Source organism: Aotus nancymaae, unplaced genomic scaffold (assembly GCF_030222135.1).
Source record: "Aotus nancymaae isolate 86718 unplaced genomic scaffold, 86718_ANA_hifiasm-v0.15.2.pri h1tg000488l, whole genome shotgun sequence".
Taxonomy (NCBI): domain Eukaryota; kingdom Metazoa; phylum Chordata; class Mammalia; order Primates; family Aotidae; genus Aotus; species Aotus nancymaae.
This window is the reverse complement of record NW_026988903.1, coordinates 220,482-236,662: the sequence shown is the minus strand read 5'-3', so window position 1 is coordinate 236,662 and position 16,181 is coordinate 220,482. Positions and strand designations below refer to the sequence as shown.

The following is a 16,181-nucleotide window of genomic DNA, read 5'->3' as shown; positions in this document are numbered from 1 at the left end:
CAATTTCATAGCAGACAAAAAGGTATCTGCTAGGTATTAGAAGTGTAAGGTCAGGTTATTTTTTTTACATGGTAGAAATTTTACATGAAAAAAATCCTAAAACCAGGAAAATTTGTTAGGTACTAAAAGTACAACAGAAGAAGCAGACAGTTGGGTAAGGGGCTATAACCATGGCCAAATGCTCCCACTATCCCACACAGCATTGGCTAGTCCATGTAGGTTATTACACATTTATTGCACAATTACTATGTGCAAAACATGTCATGCAGGCTGTATAATACAAAGATGAGTAGGACACAGCCCTAATACTTTGGTAGGAAAACAAAAGTCCACAAATATAGCACAAAAGTTCTAATTTATTGGATTCACCCTGCAAGTTAACATATCTCTAACTTTTTTTTTTTTTTTTTTGAGATGGAGTCTTGCTGTGTCACCTAGGCTAGAGTGCAGTGGTGTCATCTTGACTCACTGCAACCACTGCCTCCCTGGTTAAAGTGAGTCTCCTGCCTCGGCCTCCAGAGTACCTGGGATTATAGGCAAGTACCACCATACCTGGCTAATTTTTATATTTTTAGTAGAGATGTGGTTTCACCATGTTGGCCAGGGTGCTCTTGAACTCCTGACCTCAGGTGATCTGCCTGCTTCAGCCTCCCAAAGTACTGGGTTTAGAGTGTGTACCACTGTGCTGGACCTGGGACAAGTATCTTAAATGTTTTACTACTTACATAGACAGTGATTTAGAATTTCCAAAAACAGTTCTGGTTTGATTTGTAAGCCTTAATGTTTGAAAAATGATAGGTAATCTGTCTACTTCACATCAGAGAAAAGGAATTTGAAGGCTCAGAAATTCCCTTAAGAAACTGAGGTTTAGAAAGAGTACAGAACTATCTATGGCCATATGATCCTTAATGCACATGCACCTGATCTCTGATCTCAGAAGCTAAGCACTGTTGGGTCTGGTTAGTACTTGGATTGGAGGAAAATCATAAAATTTTCCTAACGTCGACAGCTTTAATATTATGTTTAGTCTATATATACCAAGCTGGCTGCTATGAGACATATGTTGAGAGTATTTAGTATGTACTTTTAGCTACCAAGATGCAGTACAGCATAGTGCTTAAGGGCTAGGAAACCAAGGAGCTATGGAGTTTTGTAGATTTAGATTTTAATCATGCCTCTGCTACTTCCTAGCTGACCTTGGGGAGAGGTTACTTAACCACTTCAAATCTATTTATCACATAAAATGGAGACAGTAATACCTATCATATACGTCTGTAAATATAGAATGCTTGTAACGCACCTCACATAGTATCTAGTACAACTCACACTTGATGGCTTTATTACAAATTACTAATAGGACTACATAGCACATTGAAAAAACTACAAGAAATAGTCAAAAGATTGTTCAGATATAAATTGGTATACTCCTTTGGAGAGAACCTGGAATTTCTATCATACTATCAAACAATGGCATGATTAGGTCAAGAGATTAATCATATTTTATAAAAGCAAAAACTTGGAGGCAAACTAAATATCCATCAAAACATAAATGGTTTAATGTGTTATACATGCAGTAGTAATCCACTACAGAATGATTAAATGGGTAAGACAGACTTATGAGCAGATATCAAAAGATGTCCATGATAAACTTAAATATGTATAGTATGAGTTCAATTTTATGTGACTCGCCAAGAAAATATATATACATATATAGAAACAAAGTCTATTCTTTATCCACAGTTTTGGTCTATAAAGTTAGCCCAATTAGTGAATATCAAACCACTGTTGCTAGGGGAAATATGTACAGAGATGAATATATATAAATATACATACATATCTCCCGTAGATGATCATCTTAAATCCTAAAGACAACTCATCCTGGTAAATTCTATTTATTTTACATAAGAAAACAAGGTTCAGAAGTGTTACATGACTCTTCTAAGGCTAAAACACTAACAAGCCTCAGAATTGGGATTCAAATCCCTTCCAACAGGCCCCAGAGCCACGGCTTCTTGCATGATATTGTGCTGCCCTCTACTGTCTCCATCCTCTGCTCATTTCTGTATGAAAACTGAAGTGAGAATACTAAACATTGCCTTGTTGGACCTCTGCTGGGAACATGTAGGTGGGATTATTCAAATTTTCCAAGGCTCTCTAGGTACTGCAAAAGTGCTGTGAGTGTTGATTTGGGGATTACATACACACTTTAGTGAGTTGGTGATTTAGAAAACACATAATCCACAAATAATGAGGATCTATTGTACATTGTGGGCACATATGAACATATATATACATGCATGCATATGTGTGATATATATATGTATATAAAATGTGTGTGATATGTAGGAATGGGGAATGATTAGTAATCACTTTTGAATGGGAATGGAAGGGGTAGAATGATACTTATTTTTCACTTTGTAAAAGGAAAAAAATATAGGCAGTGTTTACTTATTTGCAGTTTTTAAAAATGTTCAGAGGACTTGAAAGAGCCTATACTTAGGAACTGGAAACAACATATTTGGTATTCAATGCTTAGCACTGTATTGTGATTAAATCTGTAACACCCAGATGGAGAACAAAGAGAAAAACACTTGGGCACTTGCTACTCTGTAGTATAAACAACACAAAGAGATAAATGGGAATATTTTTATATTAATAGCATGGAGATACAAAAGATCTAAAACTTCTTTTCAGTAATTTCATTTTACAGGGAGACAATGAACAGAAACTGGAGCGGAAAAAAAAAAAAAAGGCAAACCTGAATTCAAAAACTTGGGGGTAGTTAACATGTTTTTTAAAATACATTACCAGGGATGGTGCTTTCAGGTTCACTTTGATCCTTGTTAACTTCTATTTGACGGATTAATTCTGCTTTCTCTTTCTCCAGCTGACTATTAGCTAATCTAGAACACAATAATAATGTGTTAAAAACAAAAAACAGATATTGCTTCATAAAATACATGGGCATTTCTTATGAACTAGTGATGTACAGTAATCAGAACATGCTAGTCTTTATCAAAGTAAACATTTACTCTCCATGCTACAATGCCACCACTCTCAAACAAAAAACCTGGAATACAAAAGCCTCCACATTTTTCTTAACATCTGACCTGATGTCATTTTCAAGAGTAGTTTTGTTATAAGAGGAGGCTAATGAAAGTAGGCTACAGAGACCCCTGGAAGTAAAAAATTACTTGTTCTCTTTCATTAGTATTTTCCTCTGGGAAGCTAAGGTTTTATTCATTCTATGCTGTTAGAAAAGTTTAAACTAAATTACAAACTGGAAACTTACATTAAGGTTGGGTTTATCCTTTTTTCCAGTGTGTATTATAAAAAAGATAGAGTGATTAGCATTAGAAGGAAGAAATAAGTACCTTATAATAAGCCTATTAGGTAGTCAAGTTGAAAAATGCTTTTCTCTAGTTGTAGTAATTCTGGGTATATGAAAACTAATAATTTTTATTTTTTAAAAAGAAAAACACAAAGTAGTCACATAAACACTGATGTACCTAAGAACTTGCAGCTCCCGTTTAAGGCCTTGTTCTGTCTCAGCACCTTCAGGAACATGTTTAAGAATCTTAATCTATGGGGACAATGAAAAGTTAGAAGATAAAGTTTGCCATGGAAATACGGGGTTTTATAAAAATACACATTTTTAATAAAGCATATTAAAATCTGATTTTTAAAAGCACACATAGGCACTTTTCTATATCCTATTCACCATTCATTGAACAAGTATTGAGTAACTACTGCGTAACCAGCATTATCCTAGGCACAGAGGCTACAGCAGTGAACAAAATAGGCAATGTTCCATCTTGCATGGTCTTCATTTAGTGAGGAAAGACAAAGAATGTGTATGTAATGTGATATGATGTAATAACAGTGCCAGATGGTAGGAAGAGCTATCAAGAAAATATAATCCAGGGTAAGAGGATAAAGAGTGATGGAAAGTAGCATAGGGCTAGGGTTAGGGTTAGGGAAGGTCTCTCTGAGGAGCCTCTATTTCAGCAGACACATGAAGTCTGGGAGTAAGCGATGAGAATATTTGGGTGAACAGTATTCTAAACAAGGAAGCAAGTGTAAGGACTTGAAGCTTAAATGAGTTTGTATTGTTTAAAGTACTGAAAGAAGGTTAATGTGATTAAAACAATGTGAATGAAATGAAGGGAGAAGTGGTAGAAGATAAGATTGGGAAGAAAACTGGGTGCCAGACCTCATATGTTGTTTTAGGATAGGAAAAGAACTTCTAAGTTTTATTTTAGGGTGATGGAGAACCACTAGAAGATTCTGAGAATAGGACTACTGTGATGTGCTTTATGTTTTAAAAGGGTTATCTGGCAACTTTGTAGAGACAGACCAGAAATAGGAAGAGGGTGAAACAATGAAAGTGGAAGCTGAGACACCAGCTTGGAAATTACTGCAGTTGTTCAGGTATAAAACAGTAACTTGAACAAGATTGGTAAGTGATGTCTCAAGATGCCCAGAAGGAGTTAGATTTGGGATAAAGTTTGGAAATATAGCTGACATAATTAATGAATGAAAAAAAGATGTGGAGAAAAAAAAGAAAGAAGTCATTGACGATCCAACATTTCTGGCTTAAGCAAATGGGTGAATGGGGTGCCCTACAGTTGGATGGGTCTTCTTAATCGAGTCCATTTTTATCTTTATAAGACAATGCAAGGAACAGCTTGTGATATTATGCATTATTTTATCATGTAAAGAAAAATTATATTACTTACCTGTTGTTCAAGGTCTTCAGTGTATTTCTTAACCTTTTGTTCTCTCTCTGTTGCTTCTCTTACAAGCTGTTTAAGGTCAGTAATGCTTTGATTTTTTTTGGCAATATCAGTTTCCAATTCTTTCAACTTGGTTTCATACATTCTAAAAGTATGAAGAAAAAAAGTATATGTTGAGAAACATTAAGTTTACCCTGCCCCTATGGCTCCTTGTGGAGAATACCTTTTAGTTTATAATTAGTGGTAGGCAGGTAATTGCTGCCTACTTGGTATATTTGTGAATTATAAGTTAATATAGCCCACCTGTTTATTACTAAGAATCACCTGTAAAGAGAATAAATAAGTAGATGAGAATCTGCTCAGGGCCTTCAGCCTGGAATGCTGTCAGGCCCTGAGGCTCTCAGCTCTGTAGGCTGTTGGTCCTCCAGATAGATCCACTTTGCCGTTCTGTCTGGGTGTCTGCCTCTCAATACCTTCAGCACTGCCTGGGTGTGGGGTCTCTCAACCAAGCTGGTATTCGGTAAGTGGTGCCCAAGTGTGGGGACTCGAACCCGGGACAAAGGGTTGCTTGAACAACGGAGAAAGAGGCTAAGCTGAAGGTATCCCGAGAATATTTGAAAAGAATCCCCCACAGGAGTTAGGGGGAGCCTGGAAGTAGCCTGAATACTACTGGGAAAAAAATCCTCGGAGTAAGTTGGGGAGCTCAGAAGGAGCCTGGGGTGAGTTAGGGAGACTCCCAGGTGAGTTAGGGAGAATCTGGAAGTAGACCAAAAACTTTTGAAAAAGATTCCCCAGGGTTAGTTGGGGAGCTCAGAATTAGCCCGAGAACTTTTGAAAAAACGTCTCTCAGGGTGAGCTGGGGGAGCTCGGTCATATTGGGGTAACAAGGGACAAAGATCAAGCAAATGCGAGGCTTATCTGGTGTGGTCTGTTTGGGCTTTGGTGTGTTTTGCCTTGGAGCTGTTTCAGACAGACAATGAGAAAAAGGATTCAAGAGAGGGGAAGGAGTGTGATGAAGTATGTGAAGAATCTATAGAGCAAAAAGATGAAGAGTCAATATGAGGAAAGGGTGTGCCCATCAGCACCCACACCCCCCGCTCCGGTATCCTGTCAAGGGATGGCCAGATCCTCCTAATATTTCTACCTCTGCTTCTGTTGGCGTTTGTACTCCTAGAATTACGGTAACTGGTTCCTTCAAGGAGTTCAACAAGTGAGAAAAGAGGGCTATTTGGAGCCACAGCAGTTTCCAGTTGTTGTACATCCTCAAGATCAGCAGGGGCGAGTACGGGTTGCTTTTGAACCCCTTCCCTTCAAATTACTGAAGGAGTTTAAACAGGCCATCAGCTAGTATGGGCCTGAGTCTCTGTTTGTGCTAGAATTATTGAAGAACGTGACTACTTCTTACCAGCTGATTACAATAGACTGGGATACTTTAAAGTTAACCCAAACTTGTTTGTTGCCTTCTCAGTTTCTGCAGTCAAGTCTGTTAGTTGCTACAGTTCTATCTGATGCTCAACATTTCCACACACTGACACACTTAAATGCAGTGGAGCTGCGGAAAACAAAATGACTTAACTTGGAAAGAAGCTAAAAAGATTGTTCAGAATTGTCCGACTTCTCAGCTGGTCAATTATCCTCCCAACTCAGGGGATGTAAACCCCCGGAGGTTAGAATCAAATACTTTGTGGCGAGATGAAAGAGGTAATGTAATAACCTGTGGGAGAGGATTTGCTTGCATTTCTTCAGGTACAAATCAACAACCAGCGTGGGTCCCATCCAGATATTTAAAGCTGTACTATGAGCCAGATACCAAAAAAGAGGCTTGCAGAGGACCCCTCAGTCACAGAGATGGCAAGATTAACATCGAGGTGGACTACTGTTCCCACAAGGAGGACACACCAAACATCGCCACCAACTTGGGGTCAAATTAAAAAGCTTTCACAAATAGTGGAGGAAAACCTGAAGAAAGCAGGACAGCCTGATATGGTAATTATGATGACTGTTATCACGATTAAAGTGTGTATTTCTGGAGTTGGGATAGAAGTAAAAGAGAGTTTCACACATTGGGCATATATTCTTTCCTTCCTTTAATGATCTCTGGCCTTAGTATTTTCTGTAATAATGTAGGAAATAAAGTAACAATGTTTTGGCCATCAAAACCTGAATACAAATAAAGAATGGTCCCCTAAGTTAAGAACATTAATCTGGGAAGTTTGTCTTGTGATAGAGGCTGAGGTGCTGCACAGCAAGTCCTATGGAATTACTGATTATTGGTCCCCAAAGGGGATACTTAGCATTGATTGCACTGGTCAGTCCTCTTATAGTAACATGGAATTCAGATGGCAGATAAAGAACTACAATTACTTAGAATTTATACATACTGAGATCAACAACTCTATTGTCTGGGGAGAAGGGGGATTAGTAGGACCACGACCAAAAATAGTATGGCCAATGTTAAGAGCTGAATAAAAAGAAACTGAAAAATACCTATGGCCCTAAATCCAATAAAAGTCTGGGAAGGAAAATATAATAGAGAATCAGGCCCTAATTCTTACTCATTAGAAGTTTATAAGAAATAAAAGCTCTTTAGATTCAGAGCTGTGTTAAACCCCCCATATCTTGTGGTGGTGGGAGAGTTGCAGATAGACTTCATTAACTCTAAAAGTATGAGACTGAACCTAATCAGGAGAGAATAAAACAGCTTCTGGAAAGGCCTTTAGACAGCAAGCAGGGAGGAGGGACCCAGAAGACCCTCGACACCCCTTTTCAGCAGGAAGCAGTTACAGAAGAATGACCTCGGTGTCACTGATTTAAAAGTCAGTTAAAATTACTGTACTAAAAATAAGAATGTCTTACTCTTTTTTTTCTAGTCAAAGTTTGTTATATATTTAGTATGAAAAGGTGGTGGCAAGAGATAAGGTATCCTTAATTAACAGATGGCCTAATCAAAATAAAGGATTTAGGTATTGTCCAAGATTATAAACAAGGATGGAGCCTGATTTGACCAGTTTAAAATTAATACTGTTTTTCAATCACAAAATAAGAAAATGCAAAGTAAAATTCATTAGAATATAAAATTCTATATTACTAGATATTCTTAGAAATATAAAGATGGCAAATCAAACGCTTTTCTCACAGACACGCACAGGTATCTAGGTAGAAAAACTCTAGATACAATTGTGCAAAAGCATGGGTGAGAGAAATAGTGTATGATGGGAGAGGGATAAAGCTTGTAAAAATCTGAATAGATTTGCAATTATTAAAGAGACAATAGTTCAAAAAATACTCCAGAAAAAAGTTTTGTAATTGAGCCAAACAGTTTTACAGGTTCATCATACCTAAAGAAAAATGTTTACAATATTCAAACTTTTCCAGAAAATGAACAGAAAGAATGCCTTCTAAGTTAAAATGGCCAGTATAGCTTTGGCAACAAAACCTGCTAGGATAATACAAGAAAGGAAAATTATGATTGTCTAAATACATTCAAACAGCTTTTGTTAGATCTTAGAAACTTGGAATGTTTTTAACCTGACAGATACTATCACAGATCTACCACAAGTAAATGGTGAAATATCAGAAGCTTACTCCTTCACTTCATCTACTTATCTGTTCAAAAGCCACCCAAGTAGAGAGGCCTTCTCTGGTCACCCTATCTAAAACAGCCCCCACATCACCCTGGTTTGTCCCAGCAGTCATCAAAAGGCCTGACACAGAATATGTATTAATAAGTTTGTGGAATAAATAATAAAGCAACTCTAAGGATATCAGCATGAGCAAGACCTGTGTCATGGGTCCCAAAAAGATCTCTCTAAACTGCTTTCTTGAGAAGGGTGTATAATCCTCCCAGATGTAAACTTTAGTAAATTTATTTATTTATTTATTTAATGGATTTAGGGAACCTGGAAGTCAAGGATCAAAACGAGCCTTCTCTCTGTCAAGAGAGTTCTCCTTAGACTTATGTCTTCTGGAAATGGTTTACTGAGGCTTATGCTCAGTGACCTGTACAGTTCTCAGACTAAAAGCACATATACGATCTAAAATGCAAAGTCATCTTCAATTATGGTGAAATATCACCCTCTACTAACCATTTATAAACCTTATAAACTCTTTTTGCACTAACAATTTCTTCTGTAGCCCCATAGAACCCTCTTAGAAAAAACTTGAGCCCACAGAAAGAATATAATTTACTTAAGATCATAGTAAGAATTAAATCTTTCTAAACCAGTGAAGCTACCTGGTTCTTTGAGAAAACCTAGGCAAGGTGGGCTTTTTAGAAATAATATCCAACATAAAGAAGAGTCTGGCAGTAGGAGGTACTAAATAAATACCTTTTGCATAAATAGATTTCAGAGTAACTCAAAATTTGTTCTGAGTCCATACATGATTATAGAAGAAAACTAAGGAACGACCAAGAAATCAGCATTTAGGGCTGCTGGCTGAGAGCCACTGCTAGGGTCCGAGAAGACAGTAGAAGAGACCCCGTCCCCCACTCCAAACTATCATACTTGTTATATCATCTAACGCTGACACTGGCCTTCTGACGAAATAATTTTTCCCAGTGTGTAGATGGGAAAAGTGAGAGCTGATGTGGAGAAGCGTGGATTCTGACTACTCTAGCTTTAGTATTAGGACAGGAACCAAGGACTCCTCCAGGACTTCATGGTCATCTTCATGGCTGTCCTTTAATGTGCCTACTTAATCTTTCTTTTTTCTCCTCAGGGTTAGTTGACAGAGCAAGTGCAGTGGAGCAGGCCCTCGGTGGGACTTGCTATAGCCTCACAGTGCTAAGACTCCCATCCTAGTTGCAGTGAGGTTGGTCGCTATCTTGCCTTCCATCAGGACTATTCCAAATAGCAGATGGGGAAGATAAAGCCTCAAAGACATCAAAGAGGATATTGGAGGTGCATGGACATAAGGAACTCTATCAGAATGTTGAGATAAAGATGAGTATGCCTTTTGAAATGGGGGTGGCAGATGTGCTAGATGGTAAAGGATACTACTTCATACAGGATGACTTGAATGGGAAAAAACACGGGCAGGATCCCACTGGTGAATGACTTCCAGACTCCTTGAAGCAGCTGCTTAAAATTGGAAATGAGAAGAGCCTTTTACCTCCTCATCACAGTCATGAAGAACCACACATGATGATAGTGGCAACAGACACATGAATGTTTACTCAAACTCCCACCACCTCTTTCACAGCCACAAAAATTAGTTTCACAGGTGGGAATCCCATGTATTCAGGGTGGGAGAAAATCAAGTACCAGAAAGCAGAAACTAGAAAGGCATCAAAGCTGCTGCTGAATTCATCTTTTGGGGCTATCTGAAGAGAAGGTTGCCCAGGATACAACTGCAAAAGCACTGCAGCACAGCCTAGATCCAGTATGCCACACATTATGACAAGACAGCTCAATTATTCCTGGCTCATACTTAGGAAAGCAAATTATACAATCAAGAAGCTGCAGCTGCAGTTTTGGAGAAAAATAGCACCCAGGAGAAGCTAAGCAGCCTCAGCCCAGGCTCATGGCTGATAACAGCTTCATGATGCACACACAGCTCCAACACCTTCACCCAGCCCCAGCTCTACTCTGTTCCATGCCCTGCCACCCAAACAAGGTTCAATAAGTTAAACATTTTAAGGAAGAAAAAGACTCTGCCAATACTACCACAGAAAAAGTATTATGTTAAAACAACAACCAAACTATTCATCAGGAAGAAACCAGGTTATTCAGAAGAGTGTTGTCTTTCAAAACAATAATGCCAAAATTCGAAATGATTAAACTTTGTACGAGTTTAAAACTTTGTTCCTACCTTGTAACAACAATGGATTTCCAGCTCTTACTGTCAGCACCTTCAAGCTGTGGACCTCTGCTTTCTGCAAACTGCAGTCTCTTACCAATCTCTTCTAATTGAACTGTCATCTTCTCATTTAATATCTCTAAATTATTCTTTGCTATCCGTAATTTCTCTGCAGCATCAGTTTCCTATCATTAAATGCTAATTAGTATATTATGAGAAAACATACTATTGTTCTCACAGATTCAGTGTATTCAAAATTATCATCACAAATTGAAAAATAAAAAATAACCTGGGGATCTAAATGCTGATTAAAATTTCAATAAATTCAACATTTCCCCTCCTCTAAAGAAGCAATCTGGCCAATAACTAGAACAACAGATCATGAAAATGAGGTCAGAGAAATATATTTAGTTACTAGTGATTACTTTAAATTTGACATTTTGTTCCTCTGTAATATTTTTAGAAAAAATGGGATAGTTTATACCTTTACACATGTAAATGATTCTTTGTTTTGACTTCCTAATGCTTAAGAGACCTAGCTATAAGCATAAAGTATGTGTTAAGTAACATAGATTATTATTATTTGAGATGGAGTCTCACTTTGTCACCCAGGCTGGAGTGCAGTCGTGTGATCTCGGCTCACTGCAACCTCTCCCTCCTGGGTTAAAGCGATTCTTCTGCCTCAGCCTCCTGAGTAGCTGGGATTACAGGCATGTGCCACCACGCCTGGCTAATTTTTGTGTTTTTAGTAGAGACAGGGTTTCACCACGTTGGTTAGGCTGGTGTTGAACTCCTGACCTCGTGATCCACCTGCCTCAGCCTCCCAAAGTGTAGATTATTTCTATTATTAAACCACATTCCAAGCACAGTATCATTGGACCTCATAATATATTCAGATAATATTCTAACTAGTTTTAAAATATTAATTTTAACTTATTCACTAGATCTTCCATATAACTTACAGATATTTGGAGTTAAGGAATATATTTTGGAGTTAAGGAAAATACTAATTTTAACTTATTCACTAGATCTTCCATATAAATAACAATATTTGGAGTTAAGGAATATATTTTGCTGAATAAGCAAAATAAACCTTACCGTTTAACAAGACAGTTTCATATACTCCTTACTATCTATTGGCCTAAGTCACATGCACAAACATTAACTGAAATTCCACACAGCTCTGTGAGATAGATATACTTATTATTCCTAATTTTACAGATGGAAATTTTACAGAGGAAACTGAGGAACAGAGAGGGGATAATTAGTTGGCCCTAGCTCCCATGGCTAACAAATAATAGAGCTAGAAATTAAATCTAGGCTAATGTCTACATTATAGTGCCTCTAAACTTACTAACTTTTAGTATCAATGTTTTTCATGGTTGAATGTGATGACAGCATGTATAAAAACACAATTCCTCAATCTCTTAATATCTACCTTGAATAGACACTCTCATCAAGGATATACTTTCAGTTTTCCAAGACATATTAAGTGAAATAAAAATCGATAATGATAATCATTCATAAAAGTCATACTTTTTTAAGTTCTTTACGAAGCCTTTCATTTTCAGCAATAACTTTTTCTGTGCCTTTGGTCTTGGATTCATAGTGCATGCTCAACTGATGCCCAAAATGAGCTTTAAGTTTTTCTAATTCAGTCTAGTAAAAAAACAAAAAAACAAAAACTATACATTATCAAAATAATAATATTATAAAGATAATATTATAAACTCATAAATCTTAATTCAAAGTCGTTTTGGAGACTATATTTTATAAGATTAGAATTAAAGTCTTCATTTGAATATTAGAAGTTCCCAACATTGGCTACACATTAGATATAAACTGATGACCTAAAATAATAACAACAAACATACCTGTGTTAGGACTCACCCTAAAATAATTAAATCAATTCAGGGATGGGAGCTTGGGCATCTGTATTTCTAAAAATAGACACAGGTATTTAATCTGTGCTGTCAGAGAGAAAAGTATTGGTCTTGAAGTAACAAGGAAGATCAGGTTGACCTACTCTATAAACCTTAGCCATGCCTCTCATAAGTTTTTTTATATGTATAAAATATGTACTGTAGTCATTAATGCCATTTTATATAGTAATAAGCATATTTGAAATTTCCTAAATAGTAACAAAACAGTAAAATATTCCCCTAAAAATGATCACACAAAAATAATTACCTTCAATTTTTCATTTTCCTGCTTAATATTAGCCATTTTTTCACTAGTTAATATTCCTGATGCTTTTTTCAACTGTTCATTTTCTCTCTGGACTTTTTCAACTACTTTTTTCATTAAACCAATGGTTTTTTCCAGTTCGGGGATTGTCTTTCCACTTCTACCAGACTACAAAAGAATATGTTAAATCTTTAATCAAATGTTTTAGAGCGTATAATACAAAGTACCAACAATACGACAGGTACATTATACTCAGTATTAATACATCCTAATATTTGAAGTCAAACCGTGTTAATTCAATTCGTCCTTAAAACAATTCTATAAGATATAAATTATAATTTCCATTTTAAATAAAAGAAAACCAAGACTAAGGAAATTTGACATTCCTAAAATCATGCATCTAATAAGTAACAGCTTAAATCGTCTCTAGCTTTGATGTCTGATCAAAATAAATAAATCTAAATAATCTATTTAGCTAATGTTCTCTCCAGTATATCGGTGTTTTCATTACTCGAAATAAAACCATACAAGATAAATTGTGTCTTTAAAGAGCTCATGAATAATTAAATTTTAATTGCAACATAATAGAGGCAATTTTCTCTAAGAATTGCTATTGCTTAGAAATTCAGTTTCTGTCCAATATAAATAGAAGAGATATCTGAAATAAAAAACCTTGCATAAATGTATCAACAGAGATGAATCACTACTTAATAAGTTTAACTGCTTATTTAAACTAAAAATAATTTTTAACAGTTAAATGGTTTGCTTAATTTTTTTTGCAGTTTAGTAATCATCCATAAATAAGAATAATCCTGTAACATAAACGTTTACATCATTTTAGTATATATTTTCATAATTAACTTATATGGCAAAGGTCAAATTAACACATATTTTCATTGATGAATCAAATGTTGCTGTCAGCAAGATATTTGTTCTGAATATTTTTTCTTTTTTTTTTTTTTTTTAAATGGGGTCTCGCTCTGTCACCCAGGTTGGAGTACAGTTGCATGACCATGGCTCACTGTAACTTCCACCTGCCAGGTTCAAGCAGTTCTCCTGTCTCAGCCTCCTGAGTAGCTGGTATAGGCATGAGCCACCATGCCCAGTTAATTTTCATATTTTTAGTAGAGACGGAGTTTCACCATGTTGGCCGGGCTGGTCTCGAATTCCTGACTTCCAGGAATCTACCCGCCTCAGCCTCCCAAAATGCTGGGATTACAGCGTCAGCATGGAACATGGTTTGTTCTGAATATTTTTCTAATAACACATAATATTTTCACTGAATCCATCATATACTTAATATTACTATCAGAATGACTGCATTATGATTGCTTCCATTTATGACACTCAGCAACATGAAATCAACAGGAGTTTAAGTCTTTGGCCTTGAGCTCATAAACAACATTTATTCATTATATAAGGTGAATAAAAAATAACATAGGGAGAAAAGTACAAGAATACAAAAGTCGGGGAGGAACGATGTATTTATAAAACATTATACTAAGAAGGCTTGAAGATATCATAACAAATGGTTACAAAATGTCAGCACTGGCTCAAGGATCAGTTAGTTAGCAGTTACCTCAATGAACAAAAAGATTCCTGGAAGTTAAACGTTTTCAAGCTGTGGAGGCATATTCAATAAAAATAGAGATGAAAGTACACAAGGTATAACAGATGAAAAATACATGACTTGAGACACACAGGAATACTTAGTGTTTGATATTACAGATGCAGAATAAAAACTGAAGCTACAGGACACTAATAAAAGCATATCACTACTATTATGATATATATAAACTTTTCATTTCTGGCTTATCACTGCTGAAACCAAAACAAATGTATGGTAAATTCTCACATACCCCTCTAACATAGCCAAGTTTCCGCTCAACTTCTGCTTTTTCTTTCTTAAGAAATTCACACATTTCCTTCAAATCACTGACTTGATTCTGAAAGATAACAAGCAAACATGTAACAATTTAACATAGCTTTAGCCACTGAAAAGAAAAGGCAAACTATTTATGTGAACCATCAATCTCTTCAATTGTATAGCCAAAACAAATAATTAGGTCTCTATACTAATGGGGAAGATTTTGAACTAAGAAGTTGAATTAATAAAGAATACTGTGTATATGAAATGTTGATATATTTCCCACATTACTGCCTGACTCAATAATACAAATTTAGAATTCTGATTCTAACTGTCCCATATATTGCACATGTAGATCCTTACCAAGTGTACAGAGCAAAAGGCAAGTGAACTTCTAACACTGGTTCTATCAATGTAAAACCAGAATAAGAAGCAGTACCAAAAAAAAAAAAGACAGAAAAAAAATGGCAGATTAGTGTCCTCAAATAAATAAATGAATAAATAAACAGTGTGAGGCAGGACATAGCTTAATTATATCACTATCAGTGGAATTAACAGATAGCTAACATTCTAGATTAGAAAACAGAACTGAAGCAATTAGCCAAGAGATAAAAGGATTCCCATAAATAGGGTAAGGTTATTACAAACCAGATTTCTTTGCTTCTATTCCTTACAGCAGAAATAGACATCCTCAGTTTTCAACTATTTTTTCCCATTTAGGTGATCAGACAAAATAAAACTAGACTCTTCAATAAAAATGTACTAAATATTTTTCAGGTTCCAAGTGCTTTTCTGGCCACTGCAGACACAAAAACTAGGTAAGATATGATTCTTACTCTGAGGAAACTACAGCTTAGTGGGAAATAAATAAGTATAAGGAAATAATGTGCACATAACATGAAAAGTACTAAAATAAAGTGCCCTAAATATTTCCTTTCTTCCATACTTTTCTCTACAACCAATATTTCTCAGAGCAGCCTCATAGCTATGGAATTTTCCTCTTTAAATCTTTTATAAATTTCTCATGTACCTTGAATAAAATCCAACTCATTACCACAGCTAATACTTTTAACAAGAGATAGTCTTGCTTATGTTTCCACTTTCATCTCTTGCTGTTCCATCCCTTGATCCTCCCATAAGCCAAGCACATTCCCACCAAAGAATGCCTTTGCCTTCACAAATCCCTCTGCATGAAGGTGGCAAGCCTACATCTTGGCTGATTTCTTCCTGCAGTTTATATCATTTCAAACGGCACTTCTCAAAGAGGCTATCCATAACCAAGACATTAAAAAGCACTCCCTCTTTAGTTATTCTTTATTACCATGCACCGTTTTACTTTTGCATGGCACTTAACATGCATGTGTGTACTTCTTCACTATCTGTGACTCCCACAGAGTCAGTTCTATGACAGCAGAAATTTCATCTGTTTTCTTTACCACTATGTGCCTAGAATGTAGAATCGCTCCTGGCATATGGCAGACATGTTGGGATTCACTTAGGGTAGTTGGCAAAATATTAGGGGAAGTATTAGGGAAAGCTGTAAAATTTATAGTCTCAAACCTTTTGGAAGGCCAAAAGGTTTTAATGGGACA

The 16,181-nt window shown here is 36.2% G+C and overlaps 1 protein-coding gene across 1 annotated transcript in view; it reads right to left on the bottom strand.

The window, feature by feature from the left end:
• Positions 1 to 16,181, bottom strand: part of LOC135273230 (centrosomal protein of 290 kDa-like) — a 33,219-nt gene that overhangs the window by 2,208 nt on the left and 14,830 nt on the right. The window contains exons 2-8 of the mRNA XM_064372117.1: positions 14,582 to 14,668; positions 12,726 to 12,890; positions 12,072 to 12,194; positions 10,548 to 10,720; positions 4,740 to 4,881; positions 3,510 to 3,583; positions 2,809 to 2,903 (exon numbers count right to left, since the gene is read on the bottom strand). Coding sequence (XP_064228187.1) covers positions 2,809 to 2,903; positions 3,510 to 3,583; positions 4,740 to 4,881; positions 10,548 to 10,720; positions 12,072 to 12,194; positions 12,726 to 12,890; positions 14,582 to 14,644 — 835 coding nt within the window. The 5' untranslated portion in view covers positions 14,645 to 14,668. The remainder of the gene's footprint in view (positions 1 to 2,808; positions 2,904 to 3,509; positions 3,584 to 4,739; positions 4,882 to 10,547; positions 10,721 to 12,071; positions 12,195 to 12,725; positions 12,891 to 14,581; positions 14,669 to 16,181) is intronic.